Source organism: Mauremys mutica, chromosome 8 (assembly GCF_020497125.1).
Source record: "Mauremys mutica isolate MM-2020 ecotype Southern chromosome 8, ASM2049712v1, whole genome shotgun sequence".
NCBI classification, from domain to species: domain Eukaryota; kingdom Metazoa; phylum Chordata; order Testudines; family Geoemydidae; genus Mauremys; species Mauremys mutica.
This window is the reverse complement of record NC_059079.1, coordinates 79,178,056-79,197,260: the sequence shown is the minus strand read 5'-3', so window position 1 is coordinate 79,197,260 and position 19,205 is coordinate 79,178,056. Positions and strand designations below refer to the sequence as shown.

At 44.1% G+C, this 19,205-nt stretch overlaps 1 protein-coding gene across 1 annotated transcript; it reads left to right on the top strand.

Annotated features, from left to right (window-relative positions):
• The first annotated feature begins 990 nt into the window (after positions 1-990).
• LOC123376325 (kazal-type serine protease inhibitor domain-containing protein 1-like) lies at positions 991-17,728 on the top strand. The gene is made up of 4 exons (XM_045028247.1): positions 991-1,450; positions 14,310-14,470; positions 16,334-16,478; positions 17,598-17,728. Exons 1-4 carry the CDS (start codon positions 991-993, stop codon positions 17,726-17,728), a joined length of 897 nt encoding a protein of 298 aa, XP_044884182.1.
• Positions 17,729-19,205: the final 1,477 nt, after the last annotated feature.

The following is a 19,205-nucleotide window of genomic DNA, read 5'->3' as shown; positions in this document are numbered from 1 at the left end:
AGGTCTCCCTTCCTTGGGAGCTCTGAATCTGGGCTCAGCTAGCCCAGCTCCTCTCCCCTGTCACTTTCTTCCTGTGCCTTTTTATCAGTCCTCTGCTTATGAACTAATTAATCCTGGAGCACCACCCAACCTGCCAGCCTGATTAGATAATTACATTCCAATGACCAATCAGACCACTCTGGAGGAACCTAATTAGTGCTACAGTGATCAGAGTGCTGTCTGACCTGCCAGCTCCTAGCAGTGTGTCACCCCTATTACTACTATTTTCACAAAGGCAGGGGGACAGAGCCAGAACAATGAATCCAGGGACCCACCTCCAAGTTTGAAGTTCAGATCTGGGTCCAAGTGTGATGGCTTGGGGCCATCTCTATAAAGGATCCATAATGGAATTATTAATTCAAACACACACAGACTAGGGAGATATTTGGACCTAAACCTTGATCCAAATGTCCTGGCTCTGGCTCAGCTCTAGAGTAAGTCCCCTGCTGTTTTGGGCATTGATTTCCATCCATGTTTAGTTCTTTGTGACTAACACTATTAAGGGAGTGAGAAAAAAGAGGGAAATAGAAAAAAGCATGTACTTCACTGCTCTTTCATCAGTTCATTCTGTACCTCTTCCTACAGCGGCTACAATATAAGGTTTTTCAATAGAACAACTCTGCAAATTTGGCTCAAGGAGACCCTGAGCAAACAGCATTTCACAAATCTTCAACTTGGCTGTCAGAAGGGAAGTGTGTTTCATATGTATGCAAGACCTGCTTTCCAAACTACATTAGAGAAAAGCTTCTAGGTTTGTATGCATTTTTATTTATCAGTTCCAGATCAGGAACCTGATGCTAATTTCTCTTTAAAGCCTCCACAGTACATTTATATTCCAAAAACAAAAAAGGAGTGTGACGTTTTTTCTCGCTCGCTCACTCTTGCTGAGGAGGGTTCCCCCCTCCCCTTGGTTTTACTCCAAAGACCTTTGCATTTCATTACATTCTCAAGATGAAGATTCTGGAAGTTACAGTAGTGTTGGTAGCCCTGGTACAAGTTTCTCAAAGTTTCCCCACCTTGTACTACAGGAGTTGGTTGAGATTGTTAAGGGAAGGAGATAGCTGTGGAAAATGCAATTTAGAACTTTGCTCCAAGCCTACACACTGTCCAGCCGGGACTGTATTAGATCAGTGTGGCTGCTGTCCTGAATGTGGGAACGTGGAAGGACAGATCTGTGACTTGGATAAGGTCAATCATTTCTACGGGCAGTGTGGGGAGAACTTGGAGTGCAGGCTGGATGCCGACGAAACCAAGTTTGGGGAAATCCCTGAACCACAATGTGTCTGCAAATCCCAGGAAAGTGTCTGTGGACCCGAAGGCAAGACCTATGCGAACATCTGCCAATTCAATGAGGCTTACTCTGAGAAGAGAAGAAATATCAACATGAAGCACAAAGGACCATGTGAATCAGGTAACATACATAGACATGTATACCAAGGAGACTGTTCTCTAAAGCAGATATATAAAGGAGACAAAGATTTGATGTTAATTTCTAGAAATATCTTTTAATGTTTCAGCCTCCTTACAGCAAAATAATGCTTCAGCATCATTGTAATTACTGTACTACTTCTTTGAGATTTAAACAAGTAGTTCATCAGCTGGTGTTTAATCTTGCATGTTGTAAGCTTGTATATTACCATAGTGGATTTTATATCACATGGTCCTCCGAATATGTGGAATGTGAACTTGTATATTACACAAGTTATATGTAAAGTTATATATGACCATAAGGGAATTAATATCACAAAGTCACTGATAAGTGAAAGATGTTCAGAATAGCTGAGCAGAAAGTGAAATGTGGTGAGGGTCAACCACAGAGATAAAAAATCTTTAGAATTATTATTATTTAGTGCCTGAACTGATATTGCAGAGGCGGGTAGCAAGACAGGTCTCAGTTAAAAAGGTGATGGAACCGGAATGGAATAGAATATAATAGGGTTTGAAAATCACTTAAATAAAGTTCCATTCTTGGTATAAAGAGTTAAAAATAATGTAACAATGATTATTAAAAGATCTAAACATCCACTGATGATTACAAATCCACACATAATTTCCCTAAAGCCATTTGCATTCATATTGATTATATAAAATTATGAACTTCATTTCAGTTTGTTGAGGCTTTAAACTAAATACACCTTTGGCTATATTTTATTTGCATAGGTAAGAAACAAGCATTCAAATGCAGCTACACTGCATGGCAGGATGGTGGGAGAGAGAATGAAGTGGTTAGGTTAGTTACTTGAACACTGGCTGTTTTTACAGTCTGATTTTAATGTGATTCATCCTTCAGGAATTAGTATCACCATCTCACATAGCAGATTTCTGAGTGACCTAATACACAATACGAAGAGAGATCCAAATTACACACAGCTAGACACAAATAAGGACTCAGAATGCACATACAGAGGGACTTTCTATACAAGATCTCAAAGTGTATATATGTTTGCAGGGGCGGCTCCAGACCCCAGCACGCCAAGCACATGCTTGGGGCGTCATGCAGCGGGGGGCGCTCTGCCGGTCGCCGGGAGGGCGGCAGGGGGCTCCGACGGACCTCCCACAGGAGTCCCTGCGGAGGGTCCGCTGGTCCTGTGGGTTCGGTGGAGCATCCTCAGGCACGTCTCCGGGAGGTCCACCGGAGCCGTGGGACCGGCGACCGGCAGAGTGCCCCCTGCGGCATGCCGCCGTGCTTGGGGCGGCAAAATGGCTAGAGCCTCCCCTGTATGTTTGCAGTTTATGTGAGATTATATGTAGAGTTCTCACACAAATCTGTACACATGCATATGAATATTCCTGTTTAAAAATGTAATGATGCATCACCTCCTATCAATTGTTTTATATAGTACAAAATGTTGCTTGGAAGTAGCCTCATTTCTCTGCAGAGAATTTTAAGCTTCTTGTCTCTCCATGACTTTCTCCCCTGAAGTTTATTTAAATTGTTTGCTTGTTTTACTGAGCTGGAATAGTAAGCGCTGAGTGAAAGCAGAACCAAATGTACAGGATCCTCAGGTTTGCACATCAGCAGACATGCCAAAGAAAATTCTCCAAATGTTACAGCCTCACTGCCCCTTGGAACAGAAAGGATATTGCAGAAGACTAAAGTTGCACTGAAAAAATGTGCTTGAAACAGGAGAATACCAAACTGTTCAACAGATAACTTCTTGCGGGGCCAGATTCAGAGGTGATAGACATGATAGCTTGTACGTTGGTTACTGGTACAGCATTTGGCACAACAGCCTATAGTCCTCAAGGGCCATGTCGTATTCCCGCTGGGTTCTTCCCATTCTTGGCTGTGAACAGACAACTCTGTGCCAAATTCAGAAGTGATATAAATGATGGGTTTTGTGACACTCAGGACCACATATATTTGATCCCTGGACCCAGGGGGCCAATTGCATGAGGGTGGAGGTTCATTGTCAGGGGAGGGAACACAGCAATTCCCCTCTCCTGTAGAGGGTTTGCCAAGCATCTTGAATTTGTGGCCTTGGCTCCATAGGAGTGTGGCTGGCCAAGGAGCTCAGAATGTGCACATCCATTGATTGTCCTGCTCCCACCCTCCCTCCAGCCATCTCAGTGCCAGGCAGTTCCAGCTCCCCAACAGAGTGGGGATTGTTGTCTGCCAGCCCAGCACCCACTTCAGACTTTGTCATGAGGATCCTACATGCTGGCAGGAGGGAATCCAGCTACAGGGACTCCAGCTACATGAATTTCCATGCTGGAATGGAGGAATTGTTGCAGGAAAAGCAACCAACTAGAGGATGCAAGATAAAGTCGCTCCCCCTGTCTCCATCTTACCTTGTCCTCTCCAACCCTACCAGAGTCCTTGTTGGGTAGCACTGCTGTTCTAGCCCATCTGTTCATTCTCTCCTCGTGGCATTAGGGTGACCAGATGTCCCAATCTTATAGAGACAGTCCCAATATTTGGGACTTTGTCTTATATAAGCACCTATTACCTCCCATCCCCATCCCGATTTTTCACAGTTGCTGTCTAGTCACCCTACCTGGCATGCCAGAGCTCCATGGGGAAAGGTTGATACTGACTCTCCTAATGTTCCTCTGCAACCACGCACACAGTGTTGCATACATAGAACTAGTCACTTTAAAGAAAACCTCAGTGGCTTTAGTTTATATTCTCCTTGCAATTTACCAGTCAAACATTGGAGTGGGGAGCATGCAGTGCGTCCTCCTCTGGCCACACCTTCTGTTCCTTAGCAATCCCATTTTCTGCTGCCTACACACTGGTGTGAACAAGGGCAGCATATCAGCACTCCTCTATATTTACAAGTGCTCTTGTAGGTGGCAGGCAGCTCAAGCCCTGATTCTGATCCACTTTGTAACTGTGTAAATCAGTAACTCCTGAATCCTGGGAGTTAGACTACATGATCCTTTCTGTCCCTTCTAACCCTATGATTCTAATACTGATTCTGCCCCTGTCTATCTGTCTGGCCTTGGACAAGTTATTTAGCCTCTGTGTGCCTCAGTTTCTCCAAGTGTAAAATGGGCACAATAGTTCTTGCTCACTTTTGTAAAGCACTTTGCAATCTAAGGATGAAATTCACAGTATTGGTATAGCAGCAGGGTAGAATATACACCTTATTTTATACTTGTGCACCGTGCAATGGACAGGATGATGGGACTTTATAAGAACTTCAGCATGTTTTACTTTATGGCAATAAAACGATATGTGATCTTAGGGGAAAACATTAAGAAGTTACCAGAGGCTGCCAAGCTGTCATGCAAAGCTCTTTGAATTGTCTTCCGCCATGTGAAAGAATAGATAGGATTTCAAAGAGGAATATTTGCTTAAAAGCCAAGTTCCAAAGGGTTAAAAAGGCATTTTAGTGCTAAAGTGGCAGAAAAAAGTAAAAGATTAAAAGATATTTTAAATCTTATGTCACTAGCACAAATGCCCAATGATCTAGATGAGGATAGTACATTGAATGTGCCATTCACCATTGCTCTGTGAGCTTGTTTACAGTGCTGCAAAGTGTGTGTAAAAGGCTGCCATTATGTTGTGGCAGTGCTTTATACCACTTTCACACAGCTACAAGTAACTCCAAAAGGTGTAAGGCAATCGAAAGTCTAGGCCCTGAGATTGGCAATTTATCTGTGCCTAGGCATTCTGCTGGTTGTCCTTTGAATGAGAAACAGATGCTGAGCACTGATCTGTATCTTTTGGTAGCATTCTGTAAATATATACATCATTAATCTCAAGGTACATTGTTTTCATACTTTTCCTTCAAAGCATCTCCTGTCCTAGGGATGCCGAATAGATTAATTGTATACAGCAACTGATGAATAAATAAATAACAATAAACTCCTTTCATCACAAGAGCAGACTTTTATCTTCTGTCTGCCACAAAACCACACAAAGTCAAAGTCACACATGAAAAAAGGCCCTTTTTCCTTCCCCAGAACGTTGGTTTGATCGATTTCTAGCTTACAATTACTGTAATAGCTTACAAAGATTGTTAACTGTATTGATGACATGCAGATTCTCCACACTTAATCCATCCTCTTTCAAACCTTTGCTGCTGTTGATTTCACAAAGCAATAGACCCATCCCAGAGCATTTCTCTTTACAGTCAGCAGCACAAAATACCAGATTATTTTAATGGGAATTTTATACTAAAGGAGCAAAAGAATAGCTTACCACCTTGTGTGCAGTGTTACAAATCAGACAAATAACAGTAAACATAAATATCATATAGTTGGAGAAATATACCATTTTGTTGTTACCAAATCAACATTCTTTAGTTTGATGTTGGTTTGAAAAAAATACAATATCACTTAGAAAATGATTTGTTCACTTTTTTCAATCATTTTGGGGCTAATGGGTATTTTTCTCACATCTGTGGCAGCAGCGATAGGTGACAAATACATAGTAGGGTAAAATTCATGGCCAATATTTTCAAAAGCAACTAGTGATTTTGAATACTCGCTCTCCCTCTAAATCAGGCCCCCTTAAAGCATCTCATGTTGGGCACCCACAAATGGAGGCACCCCAAATCATTAGTCGCTGTTGTAAATCCTGGACCATACTGCTGGCTCAGAGTGCAAGTCCGCTACCTGGTCCATGGAGAACTTGGGGTCATCTATAGCTCATCTTCCCCATCCCTTTGCACAGGTGCTCAGGAGAGAGGTTTTAAGGGAAGCAGCTGGGGGAAAATGTTGTTTGGTAGGTAATGCTCCAAAGCCAGAAGACTGGGAGCTTTGCTGTTTCGTCTCTGATTGTGTTGAATGATCTTCCTGTCCTGTCATAAGCATTTCCCTTTGCTGAAGGGTAACTGTGTCCTCTTCTCGTGAAATAATTCTACAAGTAAATAGGCTTTCTGAGGTGACCTATGTGGGGATTTGAGAGGGAACATACTCCCCTGCAACCCAGACTGAGCGCCCTGGTCACTAGTCTTTGGCTACTACTCTAATCCAAGTAAGGTTTGAAGCAAGTGGATTCATCCACTTGGTAGACTCACTGGGTGTGTCTATATTGCATTGTATACCCAGGTCTGTGAATATACAAGCCTGTGCTTGAGCATCCACATTGCATTGTAAAAATTGCTGGGCTCAGGTCTCACAGTCATGCTGATGTGTCCAACTGCACTGTGTAGACCTTCTGACTTGGGTCTGTGGCTTGAGCTGATTCCTCACTCCAGAATGACAGGGCTTGGTCCTGAGTCTCAGTGGGACTCCAGTTCTTACTCAGCACTGCGAGCAGAGTCCGGGGGTCTGAGTCCAGAGGGAATCCAGGCCCCAATCAAACTGATTTCTGTTTGGCTGGAAGAGGGGCTTGGGCTCAAATTTCTGTCTGAACTTGAGGTTTATAGTGCAGGATAGACATACCCACTGTGGCTGTTCCCCCGGCCTGCTCAAGAACTCCCCACCCTTATTCCCACAGAATGCCACTCTGTGGCATGGAAGGGGTTGCAAACCCCAACCTCCCTACCCCTGCTGCCTCTTCAAAACTTGTCCTCATTGACTCCCCTACAGAAGCACAACTGGGATGTTTCAGGCCTTATGCTGTTGGTGGAAGGGGAGGCTGGATTTCAGTCATAAACACTGTGCCAACCTAGAATGAAGTGGAAGAGATACACTGCATGTGAGATGCTCCCCTCTGGAAATTCTAGAGTAAGGTATGCGTATTAAGGGTAAAGGCCCAGTTATGTGAACACAGGGTACGTCTACACTACGGGATTATTCCGAATTTACATAAACCGGTTTAGCAAAACAGATTGTATAAAATCGATTGCGCGTGGCCACACTAAACACATTAAATCGGTGGTGTGCGTCCACGGTCCGAGGCTAGCGTCGATTTCTGGAGCGTTGCACTGTGGGTAGCTATCCCGTAGCTATCCCATAGTTCCCGCAGCCTCCCCCGCCCCTTGGAATTTCCGGGTTGAGATCCCAGTGCCTGATGGGGCAAAAATCATTGTCGCGGGTGGTTCTGGGTACAGCCTCACCCCTCCCTCCCTGAAAGCAGCAGACAACCGTTTCGCGCCTTTTTTGCTTGGTGAACTGTGCAGACGCCATAGCACAGCAAGCATGGACCCTGCTCAGCTCAATACCGCAATCGTGGATGTTTTAAACACCTCGCGCACTCTCGTGCAGTATATGTTGAACCAGGACCTTCAAACCGAGGCGAGGAGGAGGCAGATACGGCAGCGCGGCGATGACAGTGATGAGGACGTAGACACAGAATTCTCTCAAACCGCGGGCCCCTGCGCTTTGGAGATCCTGATGGTAATGGGGCAGATTCTATCCATTGAACGCCGAATTTGGGCCCGGGAAACAAGCACTGACTGGTGGGACCGCATTGTGTTGCAGGTGTGGGACGATTCCCAGTGGCTGCGAAACTTTCGCATGCGTAAGGGCACTTTCATGGAACTTTGTGACTTGCTTGCCCCTGCCCTGAAACGCCATAATACCAAGATGAGAGCAGCCCTCACAGTAGAGAAGCGAGTGGCGATAGCCCTGTGGAAGCTTGCAACGCCAGACAGCTACCGTTCAGTCGGGAATCAATTTGGAGTCGGAAAATCTACTGTGGGGGCTGCTGTGATGCAAGTAGCCAAAGCAATCACTAAGCTGCTGCTACGAAAGGTTGTGACTCTGGGAAACGTGCAGGCCATAGTGGATGGCTTTGCTGCACTGGGATTCCCTAACTGTGGGGGAGCAATAGATGGAACCCATATCCCTATCTTGGCACCGGAGCGCCAGGGCACCCAGTACGTAAACCGGAAGGGGTACTTTTCAATGGTGCTGCAAGCACTGGTGGATCACAAGGGACGTTTCACAAACATCCACGTGAGATGGCCAGGGAGGGTTCATGACGCTCGCGTATTCAGAAGCACTACTCTGTTTAAATGGCTGCAGCAAGGGAATTACTTCCCAGACCAGAAAATAACAGTTGGGGATGTTGAAATGCCTGTCGTTATCCTGGGGGACCCAGCCTACCCCTTGATGCCATGGTTCATGAAGCCATACACAGGCAGCCTGGACAGTGGTCAGGATCTGTTCAATTACAGGCTGAGCAAGTGCAGAATGGTGGTGGAATGTGCATTTGGCCGTTTAAAGGTGCGCTGGCGCACATTACTGACTCGCTCAGACCTCAGCCAAACCAATGTCCCCTATGTTATTGCTGCTTGCTGTATTCTCCACAATCTCTGTGAGAGTAAGGGGGAGACCTTTATGGCGGGGTGGGAGGCTGAGGCAAATCACCTGGCCGCTGATTACACGCAGCCAGACACCAGGGAGATTAGAAGAGCACACCAGGAAGCGGTGCGCATCAGAGAAGCTTTGAAAACGAGCTTCATCAATGGCCAGGGTACAGTGTGACTGCTGTGTTTGTTGATGAACACCCAACCCCCTTGATTGACTCATTCCCTGTAAGCAACTCCCCCTCCCCTTTCGAGTACAGCTTACTTATGCAAATAAAGTCACTCTCATTTAAAAATCATGAATTCTTTATTAATTCATTATAAAAAGAGGGAGAGAAGTAAGGGTGTGGTTTGGGAGGAGGATAGGAGGGATGGAGAAGGCCATTAAAAAAATTTCACAGTAACGACAGCCTTCTGGTTGGGCTGTCCACGGGGGTGGAGTGGGCGGGTGCACGGAGCCTCCCCCCACGCGTTCTTACACGTCTGGGTGAGGAGGATGTGGAACATGGTGAGGGTTGAGGGTGGTTATACAGGGGCTGCAGCGGCACTCTGTGATCCTGCTGCCGTTCCTGAAGTTCCACCAGACGCCGGAGCATGTCAGTTTGATCACGCAGCAGCCCCAGAGTTGCATCCCGCCACCGCTGATCTTCCTGCCGCCACCTCTCATCTCGGGTGTCCCTCCTGTCCTCACGTTCACTGGCATCTTTCTTGTAATTTGATACCACGTCCTTCCACTCATTCAGATGAGCTCTTTCATTGCGTGTAACTTCCATAATATCCGAGAACATTTCATCTTGCGTCTTCTTTTTCCTCCGCCTTATCTGTGCTAGCCTTTGGGATGGAGGAGGGACGCTTGAAAAATTTGCAGCTGCATGAGGGAGAGAAATATTTAAAAAGATACATTTTACAGAACAATGGTTATACTCTTTCACAGTGAACAGCACTATTCACCTTACATAGCACATGTGATTTCCCTACAAGGTCGCATTTTTCATCTTAATACTGAGTGCCTGCAGCTCTGGAGCTACAGATCTCACAGACACAGGTCCGGGCATCAGAATTCAGCTTGCATGCGGCCATGGTAAGCCACTGTCTTTCGGCTTCTGTAGTGATTTACCCCTCCCCCCAACGCATGGCTAATACCACGCTAGCTCCCTGCTAATCAACACCCTTCCCACCCCCCCACCCACTGCGTGGCTGGTAGCTTGCGGAAGATCCCCGCTGACCAAACACAAAAAAGATCATCGGCATTTCACTCCTCCCCTCCCCCTGCTTGGCTACGTGCAGGAAAGGATTTTTTTTAAGCTGCTGCAGTCCACGAACCCAGTAGGAAAATGGCCATCCCCCTTACTTAAATTCCTGATTTTTAACCAGGTTATCCTGAACGATATCACTTTGCTGCGGATAACACAGCGAGATAAAGAACAGATGCTTCTTGAATGCCAGCAATCACCGGGACCATACGCTGCTATGCTTTGCCATGCAATGATACCTGATTACTTGCTACATGCATGGCGTGGTAAAGTGTCCTACCATGGTGGGCGGAACAAGGCTGCCTTGCCCAGAAACCTTCTGCAAAGGCTTCTGGAGTACCTACAGGAGCGCTTCATCGAGATGTCCCTGGAGGATTTCCTCTCAATTTTCTAAGTAACTATACTGTCTGCGAATGCATCCCAAGTCCTCAGGGCAAATCAATCATTAAAAAACGCTTGCTTAAAAAACAATGTTTGCTATTTGCAAAGGTACACTCACCAGAGGTCCCTTCCATGGCGTCATTGTCTGGGATAGTTGCTTGGGAGGGCTGGGAGGAGGGTAATTCCGTCAGGGTGAGAAAAAGCTCCTGGCTGCTGGGGCTCACGGAGTGCTGTGTGCTCTCTGCTAGGTCGTCCTCCTCTTCTTCATCTTCATCTTCCCCGTCTGCATAATCCTCAGACATGGCAGAGATTACAACCCCCACCTCGGAATCCACGGTCAGGGGTGGGGTACTTGTGGCGCAGCCCCCTAAAATTGCATGCAGCTCAGCATAGAAGCGGCATGTTTTTCGACCTGTCCCGGACCTTCCCTTTGGTTTTCTGGTAGGCTTGTCTGAGCTCCTTAACTTTTACTCTGCACTGCACTGAGTCCCTGCTGTGGCCTTTATCCGTCATAGCCTTAGAAATTCTTTCAAATACTTTTTCATTTCGTCTTTTGGAACGCAGTTCTGTTAGCACTGAATCCTCTCCCCATATAGTGATCAGATCCAGTACCTCCCGTGCAGTCCATGCTGGGGCTCTTTTTCGATTCTCAGGAGACTGCATTGTTACCTGTGCAGATGAGCTGTGCGTGGTCACCTGTGCTGATGAGCTCTCCACGCTGGGGAAGCAGGAAATGAATTTCCAAAGTTCACGGGGCTTTTCCTGTCTACCTGGCCAGTGCATCAGAGTTCAGAATGCTGTCCAGAGCGGTCACAGTGGTGCACTGTGGGATACCGCCCGGAGGCCAATACCGTCGATTTGCGGCCACACTAACCCTATTCCGATATGTTAATCCCGATATTAGTGCTACTCCTCTCGTTGGGGAGGAGTACAGAAACCGATTTAAAGAGCCATTAAAATCGATATAAGGTGCCTCCTAGTGTGGACGGGTGTGCTGTTAAATCGGTTTTACGCTCCTAAAACCGGTTTAAACGCCTAGTGTAGACCAGGCTACAGATACACATGCAAGGCCAGAGTTGGAGGTATGCAAGACAGGGCTGATGAGAGGGGCGGGAAGCCAGTACAAATTACTGGGGCCCGGCAGTCCGGGAGGGGGGCCCGGGGCACAGCTTCGTCGGCCCTGTTTAGCCAGTCCGCCCTTGCTGGGAGGCCCAAAAATTTTTTTCACCGGGGCCCAAACCTGCTCTCAGTGGCCCTGATGCAAAATCAGAAACACATGCAAAGGGTACTTTTAAAAATCTGGCCTTCGATACATATTGTGCTGGATTATTTGAGTTCACTTTGCCCTTGCAACAGGCAGCAAGATGTTTTTACAAGACCAGATTCTTAAATCATTCTGGGTTATTTCTGAATCTGTTACCACCTCACTTTTGATTGAAATTGTTAAATACTGCAAATAATTTGTGAATATTCATTCAAATTCCAAGTGCCTGCTTGGTTTGATCAAGTCCATATACCTTTCTATTTGCTATGGGTGTGTGAGCTTGCACATGCTGAGTGTTCTGGCCCTGATCCAGCAATATTCTTAAGCACATACTTCACATCAATCAATCAGATTGCTCATGTGCTTACAGTTAAGTCTGTGTTTAAGTGGTAGATGGGGGCTAGAGTGCTCAACACCTTGCAGCACTGAGCACTGTTTGCAAACAGCCACCCAGGCAGGTTTGTGTTCACAGGAATATCTGGAAAATTTGAGTTCTTCAGATGAATACTTGGATCAGCATCTGAGAACAGGTATCCAGAAGTAAGATTCACCTGTTTAAAAAGTTTCTTATCCAATCTGTGAGCAGAAATAACTATCTATATAATGACTAGTGACAAATCAAGGCTCCCTAGGCTTACCTGTACTTCCATGTGGAGTCCCATTAAAGTCAATAGAACTACCAGTAGTAAAGTTAAGCAAACGTGAAAATTTCTTATCCCAACTATTCAATGTATCCTTATGAATTCTGAGACATTAGGCAACTTTGAAAATCTCAGCCCTAAAGGATTTGAATGCCTAATTCTCATTAAAGCTCATGTAAATTAGTTGTTCAAATACTGTAGTCAACTTTGAAAATCTGAGCTTAGAAGAAAACCAGGATTGTTTAATGAGCAATACATAAACAGAAAATGAGATAAATTTGCTGGATATTTTCTCTGCAATGCATAATTTGATCTGGTCTGTATTTGATGTTGTCAGCACCTAACTAGATCAATTATATCTGACTGTATGTATTGAAGCTATTGTTTAGAAATCTGGAGCATTGCTGTGACAATTTCAGCTGCTGAAACATTCATTCTGCAGAGACGTATTGACTCAAATATTACAGGCAAAAATGTATTTATTTACCAAAGCTCCCATCTCCAAGCATCTGGGACACAGGACAAAAACCAACAATTAAACCCAAACTGAACCTAGTGTCCCAGAAAATACAGACAACTTTAAAAAAAGATAGGAAACATATGTTCGACTGAAAAACGTGTGTTAGTTGTGGAAAAATGCAAATAGAGTGCCAAAAACTAGGCTATAACAATGATCATGTTGTTTTTTTCTCTGATTGTTGATGTAACAAATCATATAGTACGTTCGAAACATGTGTAGTACATGCTGCATATGTACATTCAGTAGATGCATTCATGTACATTCAGCCTGACTCTTGTGTTCAAAGCACTGGATAGGCTCCCTCTTGTGGTTAATGTAAACCTTTCCTTCTTTCAGCCAAACGTGAAAAGCTAGTGACTAAATTAAGGTAGCTTTGAACTATAGCTGCTTATTTTTTATTGGGTAAAATGGTTCAGATAACTGGTCGTTCATAAGACTGAGATTCTACTGTATTCGTATTTTATAACCTTTATGTAACATGCAAAAATGCATTCTTTGCTTTTTCAAAACAAAGCACTGATATGTGCTCAAAAATATGAACAATTTTTAAACATAAGTTACATTAAGCTGTGGTCAAATTAGGCAAGATAGAAAAGGCTTAAGCCCAGGTATTTTAAGAATTGCTCCACTCAACGTTGCAATTCTTCATTCTGCATGTATTGATCTCATTTATAACCTCTGTAGCCTGGTATAAGGTTATATTGTGTGTTTGCATTGTAAACTTCTGTAACTGTGTAACTCACCAAACAGGAAAGAAGCATTAATTAGTGTAAAGTGCCGGTCTTTTGGACCATGGGGCCTTTGGAAGCAAATGAGCCGTTGTGATATCTCAGAAGGACAAAGACTTTGATTACCTTCCCCACTGGCACAAAGAGGAGTCAGGCACCGACATTTATTCTATCAGTTTGGAGTCTGGGGAGAAGGGGATAAAAATCTCTGACAAGGAGAAACTTAGTTCTTTTTGCTGCTTGGACTCTAAAGGGGCAAGAATCACTAAGCAAAAGCCCCCCAGCTGTTTTGCCTGGATTAGCCCCAAAGGACATATAAAGTCAGCTTATGACAGCAATTTCTATTATCTTTTGAAATTCAAGACTGATACTAATTTGTTTGTGTATGTTACCTACCTTAACCTCATAACTCCCTTTTTTTTCTTTTCTTATTTAATAAACTTGTAGTTAGTTTATTACAGGATTTGCTACAGGCAGCATCTTCAGGTTGAGATCTGAGTAAGTGCCTGGAAGTAACCTGAATATTGTTGGGATATATGGTGTAAGTGACCAGCTGTGATGCCTGGGTGGCAAGATAGACCGGAATGCCCAAAGGGACTGTCTGTGCCTCCATGGTAAGACTGTTATAGTGCATTCGGAGTTCACACTTGTTACTGGGTGGGTGAAACATAATTATAGAACATACCACCAGTTTGGGGTGTTTGCCAGTCTCAGGGCAGACTGTGAGCCGCTCCAGACTGCATGACAATATTGTTTGACATTTTCTTACTGTGTATAGGCAGTTGCGTTTTACCACGTCCATCTATCAGGCTTTTTTCATATTGGTTCCTTGCAGCTCCTGTTATTTCTTTGCCACCTCAGGATGCTCAGAATTTCACAGGTAACGACATCATCTTTGGCTGTGAGGTGTCCGCCTATCCTATGCCACACCTTGAGTGGAAGAAAAAAGGGAATAAAATGTTTCTGCCAGGAGATGATGCCCACATCTCAATCCAGGTAGATTATGCTTATTCCACGGATCATATTTTTTACTATTGAGTTGTGGAGAGAAGATGGAGGTTTAAAGAGGCTATCTCATTTTTACTGCCTTTCTCCTGTTGCAGAGACAAATTGGGTGAGGTAATATCTTTTATTGGACCAACTTCTGTTGGTGAGAGAGACTGGGTTCAGATCTCCTGTTGCTTCACTACATAGCCCAGTTTATCTGCATATGATAAAAGATTAAAAAAACTGGGCATGTTGAGTCTTGAGAAAAGAAAACTGAGTGAGGATCTGATAAGTCTTCAAATATATTAAGGGCTGTTATAAAAAGGACGGTATCAATTGTTCTCCATGTACATTGGTGGTAGAACAAGAAGTAATGGGCTTAATCTGCAGCAAGTGAGATTTAGGTTAGATAGTAGAAAAAACTTTCTCATTACAAAGATAGTTAAGCCCTGTTGTGGAATCCTCATCACTGGAGGTTAAGAACAAGTTGGATAAACACCTGTCAGGGATGGTCTAGGTTTACTTGGTCCTGCCTCAGTGCAGGGGCATGGGTTCAATAACTTCTCAAAGTCCCTTCCAGCTCCACATTTTTATGATTCTATGAACATCAAAAACAGGATACAACACTATTACAAAGTCTATGTTATTATGATAAATAGCTTGCTAGCAGGGGGTGCTACTGTATGGTCCTACCTGGGGAATTAAGAGAATTCTGCTTTCAGAAATGCTTGATGAGAGAGGATAGCATATGTAGAGGAAGAAGTAAACCCTGAATGTCGCACTGTCTTGGCTCTCTCTAATGGATCTGATCAGGATCTAGAAGTCCTTACCAGGCAAAACTCCCATTAACTTCATTGTGATTTTTGCCTGCATAAAGACAAAGAGGATCTGGCTCTCTGATCATTGGCAGTTAAGTAGCTGCTGTCAAGAATGAAAGTCTATATTAAATCTAATCTAAGAGTGTATGCAAGGGTGGTGTACCCCATGCTGAGGAAGAAGTTCCTCCACCTCCTTGTATGGCAGGAAAAATAAGAGCTTTCTGGCCTGGAAGGTGAAGTGACTGCAGGCCTCGGTAGGGGCAACAGCCTTTAAAAGGAAGTGTTTGGGTTGTAGGAGGGGCCCTGGATTCCAGAGGTGAGAAGACCTCTGCCTGGACCTGGGCTGAGATGCCCTTTGTCACCTTTTATGCTGTTCAGACCTGGGCACTGTAGGCAAAGCGAAACAAGTTTGCTTTGAACTCCCGGCCATATTTGGGATTCACCACCCTTCTGGAGCCAGAGCTTTCATAGACCCCTGCCTGGAAAACATGGAGCCAGCTCAGTGCAGGAGCCAGCTGGTCCAGTCCAGCGGGAAGGGCAGGGTCTCCTCCCCTAAAGACAATACACCGCCTATGATTAGAGGGGAGTGGTATCCCCTGGAGAATGAAGGTGGGGCTGGGCCAGCTGGTCACACCAGAAGACAATAGAGGGACAGAGATCTAAAAGCCACCATTTCCACCCACCTGTACCCTCATCCCCAAAAGACTTATAAGGATGAGAGGTAGGGCCCAGGAGGCCTATGGAGAAGCTGACATATGGAGCAGAAGTGGAGTCAGGTGCGGGGCTGGGGATGCAGAGCAGGGAGGGGGTCAGGGCTGAGTGTTGGAGAAGTTTGGGCAAGTGGGCAGGGGCAGCATGAGTTGAGGGGGCCCAGGGCAGCAAAGGGGAGGGGCACACAGGAGTAGATAAAGCTTGGAGGACAAGGGGTAGTAGCAATGTACAGTAATGGAGAGCAGAGTTTGGCCCCAAACATAATCCAGGTAATTACCCTTGTGAAAAGCATCCTCTTCTCTGGTGTCTGCTAAATCTTGACAGTGTATCTGCCTTCTCTCAGGCAAGAGGTGGGCCTAAGAAGTACGGTGTGACAGGGTGGCTGCAAATTCAAGGCATCAAGAAATCGGACGAAGGCATCTACATCTGCCAAACAAAAAACAAATATGGCACTGCATATGCATCTGCAAGACTGGAAGTCATTGATGGTAAAGTGTTTTTCTTTTGAGGTGAACAATTTTCAGCATTTGGTTTCAACATCTAGAGCCTGGGTTTCAAATGCTTCTGCCTCACCTGGTAATGCAAATCCTCTGTGTTGGCACTTGAACTGATGCTCAGGTGCATAAAGCAAGCAATTGCCCATCAGACTGTGTGGATCTGTCAGGGGCTGAGCACCCTCAGTTCCCACAGACTTCACCTCAGAGGGATTGGCCCTTATGTGCTAAGCTGAGTGTCCAAATGTGAATGTCCTATTAAGAGGCCCACATTTGAAAACTGTGTTCTGTCACTATCCTTATCCCTTATCTCTTAGGTATTTTTAGTCAAAAATGTGTATGAAGTGCAGTAAACAAAAATAGATAAACTGGTTAATATCATGGGGGTTTGCTACAATTTTCACCTTTTTCCAACTGAAAGACACTGTGGCTCACAGCTGTAAAATTGTGCCATCCCTTTTTACACAACCCGCCTTTGACCACAGGTAGAGTTCCATACCAGAAACATAGCTGCATGTGGCTCTGAGCAATTCTTAGAACTTCAACAATTCTGTTTAATTATTTACTTTTTGAAAAATTAGGAAGGAATTTGGAATTGCTTTTAATAAGGGTGCTTAGAGAAACATATGAAGTAACTTTTACTATTTATTTTTGATTGGGTCCAGTCCTGGAGGCTAAACTCCTTTTGACTCTAAAGAGAATTGTGCTTGTATTGCATGGGCAGAAGCAAGCTACATTGTTCATATTTCCCTCTTGATAGGGGCCTCTTCTCTTTGCCAAACAATGGGCTTGATGCTTCAATGGTAATTTCATGTGCAGAGCACTTGCAGGATCAGTTCATGGTTTACTTGTGTTTGGAATAGAGTTAAAATAGGTGTATTTTCCACATTTGAGAGTGGGAGAGAGAGATAAATATGGCAAAGCTCCCATTGACTTCAGTGATACAGAAACAAGCCATCAAATGTTGCCTTTCTCTCCAAAAGAGAACTTGCTAACCCATTAACAAGTGTGTTAACATGACTTTAGAATTCTACAGTGAGTTTATCTTCCTCTTAGTTCTTGCTTTGTGTATGTTTCTTTTAATGTGGAGACAATTTATGTCTTGCTGTGCAGGTTCATCCTCTACATTTCAGATTTCTGCTGGCAGCAGAATCACAAGCTACACTACAGATTATGGAGACTATTATGACCATACTGAAGAGGATGAGGAGGAAGAATATGAATCTGGGGACTATGAAAATTGAAATAAGTTCCTATGATAGTCTAGATATATTAAAGGTCCAATATCCTTCCTTTTCAGCTGCATTTACCAGTGTAATCTGTTCTGTAAAGAGCCCCTTCCTTCCCACAGTTTATATAGCACTCCTCTGGAATTTTCAGGATGTGCTCAGTTATTTCACCAAAGAGTACTGTACTACATATCGGTAATAATAATCGGATAGACCATAGGCTGGTATTGTCAGATGATTGAACACAACTCTTAAACATGGACCTGCCTATTAGGTATTCTGAAAAGGATCATCAACTCTGTTTTAATTTTTTTCAGTGTTGAAGATTGGATTAACAAAATCAGTTCTGAAACTAAATGAACTCTTTACCTCCCATCCATTATCCTCTTGCTCCATTGCCCATGTAGATAGCAAGAGAGCAGTCACAAACACAAGTAGTTACGATTGCAAAACAGTTTCAAATTAAACTCCTTTAACACTTTCAGGGAGACTTTCCTTTTCTGGTTTGGTAGCTTCCAGAGTTAGTCTCAGCCAAAAGTCTTTTTTTTTTTTTTTTGAGCTGAGTGCATGAAACAATTACACTTTTCCCACTGTATAAAAACAGCAGGTCTCCTAAGTCGTCATCCTAGTCAGGGGCAGAAATTTACTATCTGACAGAAGGGATCTGGGACCCAAGGAGCAGTGAGGGAAATCTAGAGCTGCCTGTGTAACCAAACTGACAGACATACTGTATGGCTTCACCCAGAATAATTTATTTACCTCCTATTCTTTCCCTCAATCATCACTTATGCTTTAAATAGCATTGTGTAAGGTGGGGATTTCTACGAATTAATGTGGAGTTAGCAGGAGTGGCTACTCTTGGTCTCTGTCCAGGCCCTTCAGACACATGGAATTCCAACTGTACAATGGTCACATAGACAAAATTCTGTGGGGTCCAACACTCATCTTTTCTGGGATGCTTCCAACTAGCAGTGCGTTTTAGCTGCACACACTTCTGATCCCTCAAGATATTGCATTTATGGAAATGCCAAAGGCATTTTTAAAAGCACAAAATTAGTTCTTTTTTAAAATATTCTGGGAAAAATCACATACATTTTCCAAGCAATCTAAATCATTGGCCATGTTCCATATGGTTAATCTAATGTGACTCTAGATGCCTTCAGTCATGTTTCTCCACACATTTAAAACTGTAACATTTGGGAAAATGATAGCCCTTAAAAACTTGCCAATAAGATTAAGATACCTGAAGCCAAGATATTCAATAATTGGTTCCTGTAATTCAACTCTTAAAGCCAAATTTTGGGCGCTAAATAAGTGTCCTGGTTTTCAGACATGCTGAGCAGTCTGCAAATCAAGCCACTTATTTAGGTGCCTAAATATGGACTTAAGACTTAAACTCTAGGCACCCAGTGTTTAAAGTCTTGGCCTCAGTACTTGCAATCTTCCCTCAATATTTCCTATACTAAATACAGTGATGTATAATAAATGCTGG

Bases quoted from the DNA above. Each gene is read 5' to 3' on its own strand.
- LOC123376325 (XM_045028247.1), top strand. From the start codon at position 991: ATGAAGATTCTGGAAGTTACAGTAGTGTTGGTAGCCCTGGTACAAGTT. The intron at 1,451-14,309 runs GTAACATACATA...GGTTCCTTGCAG, and splicing joins CAAAGGACCATGTGAATCAG to CTCCTGTTATTTCTTTGCCA. The intron at 14,471-16,333 runs GTAGATTATGCT...GCCTTCTCTCAG, and splicing joins ATGCCCACATCTCAATCCAG to GCAAGAGGTGGGCCTAAGAA.